This window comes from Paramisgurnus dabryanus, chromosome 12, assembly GCF_030506205.2.
Source record: "Paramisgurnus dabryanus chromosome 12, PD_genome_1.1, whole genome shotgun sequence".
In the NCBI taxonomy this organism is placed as follows: Eukaryota; Metazoa; Chordata; class Actinopteri; order Cypriniformes; family Cobitidae; genus Paramisgurnus; species Paramisgurnus dabryanus.
The window spans coordinates 29,662,494-29,678,464 of NC_133348.1; the positions used below are offsets into that span (position 1 = coordinate 29,662,494).

The window sequence follows — 15,971 nt, forward strand, 5'->3', positions numbered from 1 at the left end:
ATATCTTGTTCGATTGTGATTTTTTTTTTTGGTAGTTACTGGGGGTAGGTCTTGATAAGCCTAGGGCTTCTACCTATCCCTTTTCGAACAGGGTGTTAATATTGTAAAATTTGTTTTATTTAATTATATGTATATTCTATACGCATAGTCGTCTTTTAATTGTTTGAAATAAAATATTTCATTCATTCAAGCTGCTGCTGCTGCTTCTTCGTTTGTGTGTTACTGGCCAATCTGCTTCTTTTTTGGCTGTTGCACTGCTACTGTGGGATACACGCGTGGATACTGCCTACTAGCGGTCTGCATGTGGAATTGCAAGTTGTGGATGATGATGCAGATGTATGAATAAAAAACGTTGCATAGTCTACACTTCGATGCCGTAGGACCTACACACAACTACAATGAGCCCTAATCCTAAAAATGCCTGCATTTTTACAATAAAATATAAATATAAATAAAATATTTTAGAAATAGTGATGTCCCCAAAGGGTGGTTTTGCTCAGGTTTGCATGCTTTTGGTCACACATTTGTTCCCAAAAAATATAGATACACACAAGCTATTAAAGCCATTCAAAAGCAGTGGTGCATTCCAGTAATATGATTTCATTTTGCAAATCAATTTACAAATATTTCATGTAAATACTTTTTATAGCGGTTATAAAACCATGAGTCAGTTTCTCTTCCTGTTCCTTTGACGTCATGGCTATGAGTGTTTGCAGCTTAAGAGTCTGATACTGTGATAGAGTGCCATCAGCCAATCAGATTCAGGCGTGTGCAGATAAACTGTCCTTATATAATAGACCTTTTTGAGTGAAACCCATTGATATAAAACTGTTTTGTGTGTGTGTGTGTGTTGTGGGAATTGAACCCATGAGCTGCCGCTTGTGCTACAGGAACAATAAAGTGTATGCTTGCCAAGCGTTCAGCACTTCTGGCTGTTTCAGTTTGTTTATATGTTGATGAGTCACAGCTGATTTCTGCACACATGTGCATGAGGTAAATAAAGATTTCACCCCGAGTCAAGCATGCTGCCTGCAGTTTTGCATGCAGTTTGTAGAAGAACTAGCCTAACGTGTAGAGTAAAAGCGCAGTGTTGTGAACTTTAGTTACAGTGCCTGGCACGCTGTCAGATAAGAGTTGAGTTTATGAGAACGTGAGAAGTTGTTTGATATGAGGAATTTTTTGGGAAAAGTCCTGTTCTACAGTCATACATTGTGTTGTTTTGATTAGGGCTGCAACTTATGATTATTTTTATAATATATTAATCAGGCAATCATTTTTTTGATTAAACAACTAATCAGATGAAACCATAAATATTTACTCAATTCGATTTTTTAAGTATAGCTAAATAAGGCACTTATTTAGGCTATTCATTTAAGGTAAAGCCCTCCAGATTGTTTTATCCATTGTGGTAGCTCACAATAAGGTTGCAGACCCCTGTCACAGAACAACTAATTGATGATGAAATTATTATAAACGAATGGCATAACTGTTTTTTATTGATTAGTTGTTGCAGCCCTAGTTTTGATATTTACTCATTTTATAAAGCATTCACATTACATACTGTTTGCATTTGTGTCATTCACAACCAATGTGTTGCATCTCAGGTGTTTGTGTGTTTGAGTTGTCACTAATCTAACTGTAACGTTGTCTGTTTCAGGTGGATGCAGTTTTGATGATGGACCTGCACAATGTGACTACCAGCAGGATCCTTACGATGATTTCGACTGGACACACGTGAGCGCTCAGGAAGTTCCCTTCCTGCCCTCTGATCTGCCGCAGGGTGAGTCTCTTACAGAAACCCTCATTCATCTAGTGTCCGTAACATGCCACGGCCTGGCAAAACTCATGCTTCATGAATCAGAGGTGAGCGGGGGTGTTTGAAAGAATCCAGAACGTTTCTTGACAGGTGAAATGTGTGCTTTTTCTGCCCTCGGCCCCGTTCAAACCAAACCGTGTGCGGCAAATTCTGGGGGCTGCTTACATTGAAAGAAATTTGCGGCGGTGTTTTATCGTAAGAGCTTTCACTGTAGAGCAGGCGACAGAACATTAATCTTCCTATAAACTCAACTTTTGCTCTCTCTCTGAAAATACTTTGTCATTAACATGACAAAACCTGTGAAGTGCAGAAAGGATAAAGGCTTTGGTCGTTCACGACACAATTAAGCTTTTCAAACGCGACGTGAATACGAGGGGATAGTGGAGCGTTTCGACCTTCGCCGCTCACCTCTCCTGCGCTTCATCGCTCGTTTTCAAACGGCTGATTCTGCTCAGGGAAATGAAGGCATTTCACTCTCGGCTATATTTCCTAATTAATAAGATATTAAGTTATTAATCAAGGCAGAAGAACATAGAAGGTCGTCAGCCTGCGCTTTCACTCAGGTACACGTTTATTACAGGAGGACCTAAAGGAGAACGCTGCGGACATTGTTCGGACTTTGTGATAATGGCTGGAACAAATGAAGTGAACACAAACACAATTATTGGTTTTATGTGTTTTTTTCTTGCTGCGTTTCACAAGGTTTGCATGCAGCAAAGTTAATTAATAGAACGTGTGTGTTTGTGATGATAGATCATTGTTTTATTAACACAAAGGTCATTGTTTGATCCGAGGATACACTCATACAATAAAATGTAATGCACTGCAAGTCGCTTTGGATAAAAGCATCTTAAAAAAAACATAAATGTCGTGCGTGTGTGTGTGTCTTTAACCTTCATCAGACTCATGTCTTATCTCCTGCTTTAAAAACCAGAGAATAAAATACAGTAGCACCAAATGTGACCCGTGCTGGAAAAATGAGTCGGAATGAGCAAATTTTCAAAAATGTGTTTTTTATATCTTGAAATTCTCCAAAACGATGTACGATTTGTTGGAATCTGACAAAAAAATGACCTGTTTGAAGTCAGCAAAGTCAATTTTGTTGAAAATTTGAGTTTAAGATTTTTGAAGGTTAAAAAGCTAAATCACTGCATCCATACCTTAAAATCATTTGTAAAACTAACAGATTTAGCACACACACAGTCAAAAACAATACTATAGGAAAATATATGTTCAACTTTTTTTATTTTATTGTTTGAATGACATTGAGACAGACAAGGATCTAATATAATGTTACACATCAGATATTTTTCTCAACAGTTAAAGGGATAGTTCGGCCAAAAATGATATTAAACCCATGATTTACTCACCCCCAAGCTGTCCGAGTTGCATATGTCCATCGTTTTTCAGACACATTTTCGGATATTTTAGAAAATGTTTTAGATCTTTCAGTTGATTAAATGTGAAGTTACGGGGTCCACGACTTTCAAGTCCAAAAAAGTGCGTCCATCCTTCACAAAATAAATCCAAACGGCTCCAGGGTGATAAACAAAGGTCTTCTGTGGGTAATCCGCGCGGTGTTGTTGTAGAAATATCCATATTTAAAACTTTATTAACGAAAATAAATACCTTCCGGTAGCGCCGCCATCTTAGACGCAGCCTACGGAGGCTACTCTGCTGCTGCTCCTTTCCCCCACTAGGGCTGAAACGATTCATCGAGTTACTCGATTAACTCTATTCAAAAAATTCTGCCTCGAAGCCTTGTTAAATTCCTATGACGCACACTACACACGCCGAGATCTGATTCACACGGACCGTTGTTCAATGTTAAGGAAGCACGTCATAGCGCGTGATACATTTTTTATTTAGTTGGCACGATGGCGGAGAGTTAATATGTCCATAAACGGCAGAGAGAGAATGTCTAAAGTTTGGGATCATTACATTCTTATCATTACATAACATTCAGCATCTGAACCGAAAACATCCACTGCTGCTTCACCAAGCGTCGATGAAACAAGGTAACATAGCTTTCGCTGATTTTAATCCCATGCATCACATATGCTTAAACTTTTATGTAGCCACGCAACAATAATTTCAGCTGCATGCATTCACTGTATACAGCGGGACGTGATGTTGTGATTTTTCGAATGGATTCTTAACCTAAAATGCACCGCAATGCAAGTGATGCAAACCAAATGCAGCGTTCTATTGAAAATGAATGTATGTATTTCTGCTGTACCAGTCTGCAATAAAGCAACTGAACGGCTGACTGGGGTGTCACTCTTCCTCACGCACAGCGCATGTGCACACACACAGGTTGTTACCATAGGCTCACCCCAGAAATTATATATTATTTGTTAGTAGCCTAATGGTAAATGCTGCAGGTGTAGAAATGTACATAAACCAGATATTTACTTTGATGTCAGGGCTAGATTACAGCATGAAACCTGTTGTGCATTTTAATAAATAAAAGTGCTTAATTGTTGGCATTGGCACTTATAAACACTAAATGGGTAAAAATTGAAATAAATAGGCTTATTTTTTGGAGCCAAATACCTCAGTTTTTTTTTAGAAATAAAAGCCAAATGCTTGAACATTTTACAGCCACGTCATTTTTGTTATGCATTATTTGTTTTGGTTGTTTAAAAACACACACAAAATGTTTATCCGATTACTCGATTAATCGATCGATTCAGTGCTAGATTAATCGATTACAAAAAGAATCGATAGCTGCAGCCCTAGCCCCCGCCCTCCGAATTTGTCATACGTCACTAAGAAAAGTGCGCACACTACGCTAATACTGTCTCCTGAATACAGAGGAGTCTAAGATGGCGGCGCTACCGGAAGGTAGTTATTTACGTCAATAAAGTTTTAAATATGGATATTTCTACAACAACACCGCGCGGATTACCCTCAGAAGACCTTTGTTTATCATCCTGGAGCCGTTTGGATTGAATTTGTGAAGGATGGATGCACTTTTTTGGACTTGAAGGTCGTGGATTATGGGTGGACCTCGTAACATTACATTTAATCAACTGAAAGATCTAAAACATTTTATAAAATATCCGAAATGTGTCTGTCTGAAGACAGTGAGTAAATCATGGGTTTAATATCATTTTTGGCTGAACTATCCCTTTAACCAGACATTTACTTAAGACATAACAGATTATATCTGTGTGAAATTTTGACAGAAATTTTTGCAACTGTAATTCTGTGTAGATGTCTACATTTTTTAGGGTCGAGCACTCACGCATCTGTGTCCATGCTTCAAATCTGTCACTCAGTCAGTTATCGAATCTTGTCACTCTTAATACTGTTTTTAACATCAATCAGGTCCCGAATTTGGTCTCTCTTCGTAGATCTTTTAACATCGAGCAAATTCCTACACACTATTTTCTTGCATAAGTCCTAAACCAAAATGTCACACGCGCATTTGGATGGAGACGCATCTTTGTATAAGGGTGTTTTCAGACCTGTAGATTGATTGCTTTGCTCCCGAAACCGGGTGTTAAATGGCTACAATGTTGCAATCTCATCTTGGTTCGGTATTTATAAGGCAATATTTCAAGATGGACCAGACTTTAATACATGTCACGTGCGAGTAAACTCTCATTTAAATGGTCATAATGCATCTATAATAATAAATAATAATAATGCATTTTATTTATGGGCGCCTTTCTCAACGCTCATGGTCACCTTACAAAATCAACAATAAAACACACATTCCAACAAACAATCAGTAAAAAAACAGTTAATTAAATAACATATTAGTACAATTAATTATAAAAACAAGTAAAAATAGGGTGGGGTCATTACAATAAGGACAAAAAAATTAAAAAGAGTAAGCCTGTCTGAAAGGATGAGATTTTAGGTGAGATTTAAAAGTGGCTATGGACGTGGAGTGTTGAATGTAATGGGGCAGAGAATTCCAAAGGTAGGGGTCTGAGCAACTGAAAGCTCTAGACCCCATAGTAACCAGACAAGCAGGTGAAAGAATGATCTGGAATTGAAGAAGAAGACCTGAGAGAACTGGTGGGTGTCTTAATCTGAATGAGCTCGGTGAGATATTGAAGGGCAAGATTATTAATAGCTTTAAAAGTAAGGAGAAGGATCTTGTAAATAATATGGAATTTGAAGGGGAGACATTGAAGTTGCTGCAGGACAGGTGTAATATGACTGATGGAGGGTGTTCTGGTAATAGAGAAGGTAGATAATGAACAGAAGAGGTCCAAGGACAGAACCTTGGGGAACTCCAGAAGAGAGGGGGGAGGAGTGGGATCTGAATGATTTAAGTTGGACAATCTGAGTTCGGCCAGAAAGATATGATTTAAAAAAGTGCAGGGGTGTATCAGTGAATCCAAGGGTGACTAATCGGTCGATGAGAATAGTATGGGAAATGGTGTCAAAAGCCGCACTCAGGTCAAGCAGGATGAGGATTGTTAACAATCCAGAGTCCGCAGCCATGAGGAGCCATCTGTTTATTTTCTGTGATTCTGCTTAAAGTTGTCTGTCAGGATGAACAGCCAGCAGCTTTGTGGGATTATTTGGTAACAACCAAATAATTATATTTTGATACTACGGTTATATTACTTCATTATGGGCTGCAAGAATCAAAACTTAGGCTGGACAACATTCTCACCATGTACCTATAGAGGGTATGAATTGGCATCACTTTTCCACGTGACCACGGCGGCAAACATTCAACAAAATGGCTGGTTTTGATAGTGGTTGCTGCAAAAATGCTGGTAAAACTGACTAATATCAGCTTATGAATTAAGTTGGACTTGATAGCAGAGGTAGACAACACTTAGTTACATTAGTTATTTTCCAAGCATGTGTGCTTCATAAGGGTGTTTGTCTTGGGAAATATTTTACTTCACTTTATTCTAAAGGATAGAATCATACTGTGTATTTTTTAATATTGCATATTAAAATGTATTTAATACCTAATTACATTAAAATTGTGTTCTTTTACTTGAGTAAAAGAACATAAATGTACTTAAATATTAAATGTAAAACCAAAACTTATTATTTATTAAATCTAATAGGGAAAAATTATAATAATATGCTTTAGAATGTATGTTTTCCAAAGGAAAACACTGATAAAATAGAAATACTTGAAAAATACTTTTTAGTAGAAAGTAAAACCTACCTGTGGTCTGTGGAAGTTGGCATGAACGATCAATTTACTTCTCCTTTCGGTGTTTTTTGCCAGTCTATAAAACGATAGCTCAGAATTCTTGTTAAATCTGTTAGTACAGTCTATCACACAACAGCTGTTTTTCATTTAGACGCGTTTTTACCGTGTTTTCGCTGATTTCACACTGTACACAAATGCTGCCGCTCTGTCTTTTGCCACTCAGTGGGCGTAACCGCAGTCACTTTCGCCGAAGGTGACGTCACGTGCATACGCTCTATAGTGGAGAACAGCAATTTGAAGACATTTTATAAGGAACAGGTGCGCTTTGATTTTGAATAGAGTTTAAGTGCTCACCAGAACTCCTCACCAAAGAGCTTTCAGGTATGTTCATGGTTACTAAAAGCAATAAGACAGCCTGTTCATTGGTCCATTGGGTCGGATAGCTTTCACACTTAGGGCGCACTCACATTATCCAAACCAAGCCCCAGCGCGATTGTCACCCCTCCCTACTCCCCCAGGTGCACGCACTCACACTGTACTTTTTATCGATCCGAGTCTGGGCGCGCTTTCGTCATTAAGATGCGATTGTTTTGAAAAAAAGCAGAAATTAAGTTCTCTCTTAACACTGGAACCCTCCGTAATGATAAGTCTGTGTTTTTTATTCAGAGTCGTTTGGTGTGCGATTACAGACAGCCCTCTCACATGTCATCATATTGCTTAGTTGATCTGTCACGTGTGCAGCTCGGACATTCACGTAACCCCGCTGCTCGCAGCAAAAGGTTTTTACGGAGGCAGATGAAGGTGAGCGGTCGCGCAACTGACGTCTTCACCTTTTGAACCGCGCTCCGGCCCACCTCTGCAACCCGGCCGTGGCGCGATTAACCGATCCGCGCCCGGGCGCGGTACAGAGCGATCACACTAGTCAAACAAACCAGGCTTTGGGGATCAAACGCGCCCGAGCGCGGTTTGGTTTGGATAGTGTGAGTGCGCCCTTATACCGAACCGTTCGAGAGTTTGTTTGCAATTGGGCCAAGACCACCTTATTCGGGCGGCCTCAGTCGTTTTGGTGCGGATTCGAATGCGAATGCCGTGTTCACGTATGCCTAAACTATGGGTGGGCGATAAATCACCTGCGATTCCCATGCGTATCTCATCAGTAAAGCCGGTTTTGTGATAAGTAGTAAACCGGCTTTACTGATGAGATACGCATGAGAATTGCAGGCGATTTATCGCCCACCCCAAGCCTAATCAAACCAAACCAAGGGAGAAGACGCACCAGGTTCTGAAACAAAGGCTCAGGTTTAAAAAAACCCTTAAAGGGACACAAGGCAGCATTTTTATGTTAATAAATCATCTTCGTAAGTCGGTATATGGTTAAATGACTCATTACCGGACGAATGAAGACTCTCTCGCCCGCCCCTTCCGTCTGTAGGAAGAATACCCCACTTGCAAGTTCGCTGTATCCGACCTGGTGTCCTTCAGTCTCGCAAAGTCTCAGATATCGCGAGAAGCAGGATCACTTTACGGCAAACAACACAGAGGCAGGCGAGCTAAACACGGCTAGCGATTGTTGCAAATGGCAGAGCCGGGGAAGAAGCATCGAAAACCCTTGACGGAAAGGAAACATAACTGGATTGGAAATAAGCTGATAAACTTGGTTCCGAGGGGGGAGGGACAACAGTTCGTTTTTACGACAGTGTGTCTGAAAGTAAATGCTTAGGGGGAGCTCGTAGAGAAATATTACGCAGACTTGCCTGGTTTTCCTTTAAGTTAAGCATTCAGGATGGTACACCTCTCAGAAAACAAACAAATAATGATCATATTAGATGTTTAATGAATATTTAGAACTTTGGGATCCCTAGACGAGGGCTTAATTCATTTATTTTTATGAAAACCAAAATCTTCTTTTATACTTTCTTTTGCCTCTAGCTCAAAATTAGACTGTGCGCATTCTGACTCATTTTGCTAGCATGGGTCACATATGTTATACGTTCACATGTTTTCTGTTTTATTCTACTTCTCTGTACAATCAGAAACATTTTTGGTTTCTTGAAGCACCATCTGTATTCTCCATGATTTTAAACATTCATTGCCTGATTCATCCATCAAGTAGGAACGTTTGCAAGCAAGCAACAATACAATTGTACAGCGAACGCACCTTTCTGGAAAATCAAGGACAAGTCTGCTTCTTATCATCGTTTTTTCTCCATCATTTCACTCGGAAGACACGCACATTTCTCTCCACTGTCATTAAAAGCAAAAAACTTGAAGTCGAGTGGCATTCAAGTGGATCTCTTTATGAAACATCTCACATTGAGATGTCTCCATTGAGGACTGTTATATTCACCTCATAAACAGACCTTTGAGTGTTTCATGGGTAAACACAGATTTCATGCTGTTTTAGAAGGACACGCTGAAGACGGCGAGCGCTGCTGCATTGACCTGTGGGTTCCACTTGAAGAATGTTTAGAGATATCTGCTGATGTTCTCCAGTTTGCTTTTAGATGCCTGTAAGCTGAATGAAGGTTATTGAAGTTCACACAAACCGTGAGCCAGATGAAGTCAAACCCACATCATTCCAGTGCAGGGAGTTGCCCTGGCATGAGTCGACTCTTATCATTAATCCAACCTCTGCTTTGCTTTACTGACATCTTCTGCACAAAGATTTCAAGTGCTCCTTTAGTAGCAGTTTGGGGAAACGAATTAAAAACAGATTTTGAAGCTGAATAATGGCAGTTATTGTGCGGTTAATAATCAATTGACAGCTGTATTTGGGTGATTCGAAAACATTGTAATGTACACATTTACACAAACATATGGTAAAATACCAGGCTGGGATGTTTAATGAACACCGAGTAAGCATTTGATGACAAATTAATTGTTTTTTAACAGTAAAATAACTTCACAGGCTCATTGGAATGATATACCTGAAGTTTATTCTATTATGTATCGCTGCATCTTTCGGTTGACGTGTCCACTAGTGGCGCTGGAGGCACTTATTTTTTCTTCATTTTGATGCGAGTTCATTTAAGGTTGCAAAGCATACAATAATGAACATTGTTGCTGTATATATTTATCAGTTCATGCTTGTGTGACTATGGCCAGGGCCAGCCAGTCCAACAGGCAATACAGGCGATTGCCTGGGGCCCCGCGACAAGACGAGGGCCCTCCATGCATAAACATTATTTTGTCATTGCACAAATCTCATGGACGCCATCAGCAGGCATTACGCACTGCATGCGCAGGGACCTTATTGATTAAAATAAGGATCACAAAGGTGGTAGGTGAAAAAAACCACCAGGAGACATTCTCCAAACAACAATCGACGGTAAAATGATAATAAATAAAAACCTAGTATAAATAAAGACATAAAGCATTGCAAAATAAGAACAGAGTGGGCTTATTTGCATTATGTTGATGACACGCTTGTGGAGGTGTGTCTCATTGTGCATGCTTGGAAAGAAACGTTTGGGATTATGGGTAATGTAGTATCGTATAACAACATAATGTTTACATTACATCTTTCAATAAAGATAAAAACAAGACTTATTTTAGTGAGGTACTAACAACATTGCTTAATTTGTTGCACTTAATAAAAACTTCTACACTTAAATATATTCATTTTCATTTTGTCCGTTTTAATTTTACTTATCAAATTGCAGTGCTATGAAAATTTTTACACCAGTGGGGCCCATTTTCATGGTCTCGCCTAGGCCCCAAAACCTCATGGGCCGGCCCTGACTGTGGCATTGACTAAACGTCTGAACGTCTGATGTCATTACTATAGTTATTGATCGTGTTTGACCGAGCTATGTCGAAAACTTTTTATTTACAGGAAGCACATTGGCGATTTACAAAAGTGACAGTGATAAATGATCAAAATACATCTGTATATTTTAGTCAGCTGTGTTTTATTAAAGTGCAAGGGCACCGTAAGTCGTTTACTGTGTGTGCACACCAGCAGCTACTTTTACCGGCAGCTACTTTTTTCCTTTGTGTCGCTAGTTTTTTCAATCAGGTCGTTGGGAGGCGTTCCAAATTGTGGTTGTTCTAGTAACAACTGAGTAACCGTCCTCTCTGTAAATGACGAAAGGTGGATGACTGCTTCACTTTCATTCGTTGTCGCTCCCAAAAGTTGCTCATCTTTGCATAAAGTTGAATTTGTTCTCAATTTTTTCGCATTGCTGGAAACAGCCACTTCCTGACGCCAACTGCCACTGTCGCTCGTGTCGCTGGAAATCGGCAAACTACAATTTAAAGAAATTAGCTTGTGTCACTCCGTCATCGCTAGTTGCTGGTGATGTGCACGCAGGTTTAGACACGCAACACATTTATATGGCTTTATATAAATATCAAACGGCACAAATCTACTTAACAAAGAAGAGCAGGTTTTAATTTATGTGTGCTTTAGAGCAGTGGCGGCGTTTCAAGAAAACCTAGGGTATGGCAAAAATTCTTCGTACTTCAAATAACGAATCTATGAAACCACATTATATCCATATGTGTACATACTCCACCAACCTGTACAAAATCATACTATGATTGCACGGATGTACACTTACTGACAACAATACGGAAGCAATACAAATGAAAAACAAAAATAGAAATCATGGTTGTTTAAAATGCTTTTCAAATGTTGTCATTCTTAACGAAGTGCAACTCCAGCAACAGATAAACAAACCTTTTTATTTCTGGAATAATGTATGCAATATGCATTGCGCGAGTGTGGGGGAGAACCGTGAGTCTGTTTGAATGTTAAAACAAAAAAGGAGTTTACTTGCGAAAATAAAGATTATAACAACAGCGGTCATCATGAAACCTCCTGCAAGGACTTCAAGCTGCACTGCAAGAACGACAGGTTGATGACATCAAAGTACCGCGAGGGTGAGACGAGAAATCATCGGAAGAGTTTGCTTTCAGACCGCTCTCGCGGCACGTTGATGTCATCCACATGTCGGTTCCTATATTATAGCATGAAGTCGTGCACACGCGTAAATTATCCATATTAGTGATGTACCAATGTTCAGATATGTTCTACTGAAAATATTTCACATTATTTTTAATGAGCTTCATTATAGCCTGTTGATTTCTGGTGTTTTGTCTGAATGCTAGGGTATGGCAACTGCCATACGCAAACGCCGCCCCTGCTTTAGAGTTGTGCTGATAGACGATACTATCATCTATTGAGGATTGTCAAACATATGGCCGATAGCGGGCCTTTAAGAAAGTTGGTATGTTTGCCCATTATAGTTTTAAAATATTATTATCATCATAGTTTCACATTAACATGCGCATTGTGTGCTTTTCATCGCATAAGATTGTTTATGGGCTTTACTTTGCGCGAGAGAGCCTGTGACTCTGGCTCTTCCTTGCACCTGAGCATGTAATACACACAAGGTAAATGTAGACAGAGATATGTATGACGATTGAGGCTGGGTTGTAAAGTAAAGATCTGATTGTTGTCACAGTTAAATAACACAATGAAATCTAGTGTTCCGTACATGTTGATAAAATATCTTGTTGGAAATGTTTCTTTAAAATTTTGCTAGACATGCTTAATTGAGAAATATAGTTACATTAGTAGTAGTTAGTTTAAGTTCCTCATTCTGTAACACTGGTATTTATGAGTGGTTATCAGTATGAGGGCTCTGTATGGTGTGGTTATGTGCTTTTGAAGGTCTTCAGCGAGTCGTGTGATTGTGAGCGCTTTAAGATCGCTCGAGAGGACGAGCATTTCAGCACAGTGACAGAGTTTTCCGCTCTACATCTCCTGGTCAGTGTTTGTCAGACAATAGGGACCGTTCTCTTGTAATGTGGGTCACTGTCATGAATGAGAGCCGTCACACCGGGCTTTTTTGCTGGCCTGTAAAATAAGAGGGTTCTGGGTTTGTATAGGTGCTTCTCTGGTTTGTGTTGTGCGACGTGTGACAGCCATCTTGTTTGTGTGATGTCAGCCATCTTGTTGACAGCGTCAATGTTACACTGAAGTTGTGTTTTGATAGCAGCTGACAACGTTCGTTTACTTCATGTACATCATCTAATGCAGATGTACAAATGACTTTAATGCATTGCAGTTCACACTGCAGTTACAGTTAATATGGTAAAGTCATTGGAAAATTAATATAAGTTGGGTTTTTTTAACTAGTGGTCGACCGATATGAGTTTTTTTTATGGCCGATACTGATATTAAGAAAGCTGTATGGACAATGTGAGGCTGATTTAACACAAATGTAGTACGGTAAATATTAAAAATTGGTTAAACTAAATCGGTCAATCACTAGTGGAATCTAATATAAGTTAATATTGTAATAATAACTTTGGTAATGATGGTGAACGGGTCAGTAATACTCATGAACAAAAGCAAACATGGTTCCTCACCACATACACAAGAAAGATTGCATTGTGAGACCAACGTGACAAACACATTCACACAGTGATTCTCTTCTCATCTTGTGAAGGTCGAGGGTTTGAGGGTTTTTCTCTCTGAACAGCAGATGGGCTTCGGGGTCCAGACCGGCCCTTCTTCCCTTCACTGCGGGAATTTTACATCACTGCCAAATAACCAACAGGCCATTTTGAGTTATTCACATTTCGTAAGCAATCAAAGTGAGGATGAGTTTGACAGAAGTGTTGTCTCTCTGTGAATGTTGAGTGATAACAGATCTGCTGATATTTCCATACAACTACTCATTGTGTCACTGTGCAATTCAGTGTCATCTGTAGCTGTTAACTGCTCGGATGGAGCTTTACTTGAAAGGCACGTAACAGAAAAGAGAGGATTTTTCTTAAGATTGAGACTTTGACGCTCTATGGCGGCATATAACCAAATATAAAGATAAGAGATAGCATAAATAAGATATGCTTATGAATATGTATGAAATATACAGTATGTAACTGCTGTTTATAATAATGCATTTCACGTGTAAAATGAGAATAATTTGTGTTTGTTATTATACACACAACATTTTAAAACCACACAATTAATTATTAGGTATATTAACGCTTCTCCAACAAAGATTTATAGTCCAGGGTCACCTGTAGTAATAAATCTACGTCATTGTCCATCTAAACAAAACTACTCAATGCTTTTGCTGTTTTGATTGTTTGTATTTATGTGTGTAGTATTTGTTTGTGTGCAGGCATGTAGTGTTTCTTTACAAAGTAACATCGCCATCTACTGGTCTGGAATGCCTAAATTATTGATTTTTAGTCCTTTTGATGGATCCATGTAGGCCCAGATCTTCTTGACAATGAACATTTTTTATTTACTACATCGTTTTAAAATAAGCCTAACATTAAAATTGGATTGGGGGATCTGTGTTACAGAAGTGGAAAAAATGACTACATGAGATGTTTCCATGTTTTTTCTGATGGATCCGGGCGTGTCGCAGGGTTTGAGGTTGTGTGGGTTTTGGCTGCGTTCTTTAAGAGTGTATAATGTGATGATGATGATTTTCTTCTGTTCAGTCATGCTCTGATTGTGTTAATGCTCTGCACATTTAACACACACAACATCTGAAATGGGATGTGGTGATTTCTGTTCAACAGATCAGATGATCAATGCTTGATGTCATTGCTGAATGAATCGTTTCCTTCTGTCCTTAATAATTCCCATTATTTTCCTTCAGTTCTCTTGTAATGCTGTTTCTCCCCTTTTACTAAATAGAAAATGTTTAAAGAAATCAGGTCATGCATTTTTTTCATCTCTGGGTCCTCTTCTAATCTTACAGAAGAATGTTTATGCCAAAACAGTTTTATTATTTCTGTACTCTGACTTACAGTTTTTAAGAAACTTGACATGTAAATGAGCAGAAATGCTAATTTTACTTTTTCTTTTAACTGATCCATCTTGCAATAAAAGTATCTTTGTAAAATATCACGTGATGAAATCAGTTTGAAGCACTCAGAGATGCTGTTAAACTTCATCCGCTGGTTCCTTATGTTCTTTAGCAGGATGTTATTATAGTAAATCAGTGTAGAAAATTGCTTTCACCAATGCTAACTTGTGTAAAACTGTTGTAAATTGTTGTTTTGTAAATATCCAGTAGTACCGTGTTTATATGGGACTGTGCAAAATACATTATACACTGCAAAAAATTACTTTCTTACTTAGTATTTTTGTTCTTAAATCAAGATTTTATTGATGAGCAAAATTATCTAAAAAAATAAGTCTAGTTTATATATATATATATATATATATATATATATATATATATATATATATATATATATATATATATATATATATATATAATTAAAATGTGCTGATGAGGTAAGAAAAAATATTGAACTTTTACACTTTATTCAAGAAAAAATCCAGAAAAATTTTGCTTACCCCAATTGGCAGGGTTTTTATTTGCTTATTTTAATTCACTAAACACATACATATATATATACATATATACATATATATATATATATATATATATATACACATGTATATATATATGTATGTGTTTAGTGAATTAAAATAAGCAAATAAAAACCCTGCCAATTGGGGTAAGCAAAATTTTTCTGGATTTTTTCTTGAATAAAGTGTAAAAGTTCAATATTTTCTCTTACCTCATCAGCACATTTTAATTCCTTGTTTTAAAGGGGAGATCTCACAATACTTTTTAAGATGACAAATAAATCTTTGGTGTCCCCAGAGTACGTATGTGAAGTTTTAGCTCAAACCATATGGATTATTTATTATGAAAAAGTATTGCCACTTTGTAGGTGTAAGCAAAAATTAGCAGTTTTTGGGTGTGTCATTTTTAAATGCAAATGAGCTGATATCTTCACTAAATGGCAGTGCTGTGGTTGGATAGTGCAGATTAAAGGGCGGTATTATCCTCTTCTGACATCACAAAGGGAGCCACATTTCAATGACCTATTCTTTACATGTTTGCAGAGAATCAAAACTAAGTTACTGGGTTGATCTTTTGCACATTTTTTAGGTTGATAGAAGCACTGGGGACCAAATTATAGCACTTAAACATGGAAAAGATGATATGTTCACTTAAAGCACAAATC

At 38.2% G+C, this 15,971-nt stretch overlaps 1 protein-coding gene across 20 annotated transcripts in view; it reads left to right on the forward strand.

Moving 5' to 3' along the window:
- Positions 1–15,971, forward strand: part of ptprk (protein tyrosine phosphatase receptor type K) — a 220,138-nt gene that overhangs the window by 60,253 nt on the left and 143,914 nt on the right. For all 20 annotated transcript variants that reach the window (XM_065268926.1, XM_065268930.1, XM_065268928.1 and 17 more), the window contains one exon: positions 1,658–1,780. In XM_065268926.1, the coding sequence (XP_065124998.1) occupies positions 1,658–1,780 (123 nt within the window). The remainder of the gene's footprint in view (positions 1–1,657; positions 1,781–15,971) is intronic.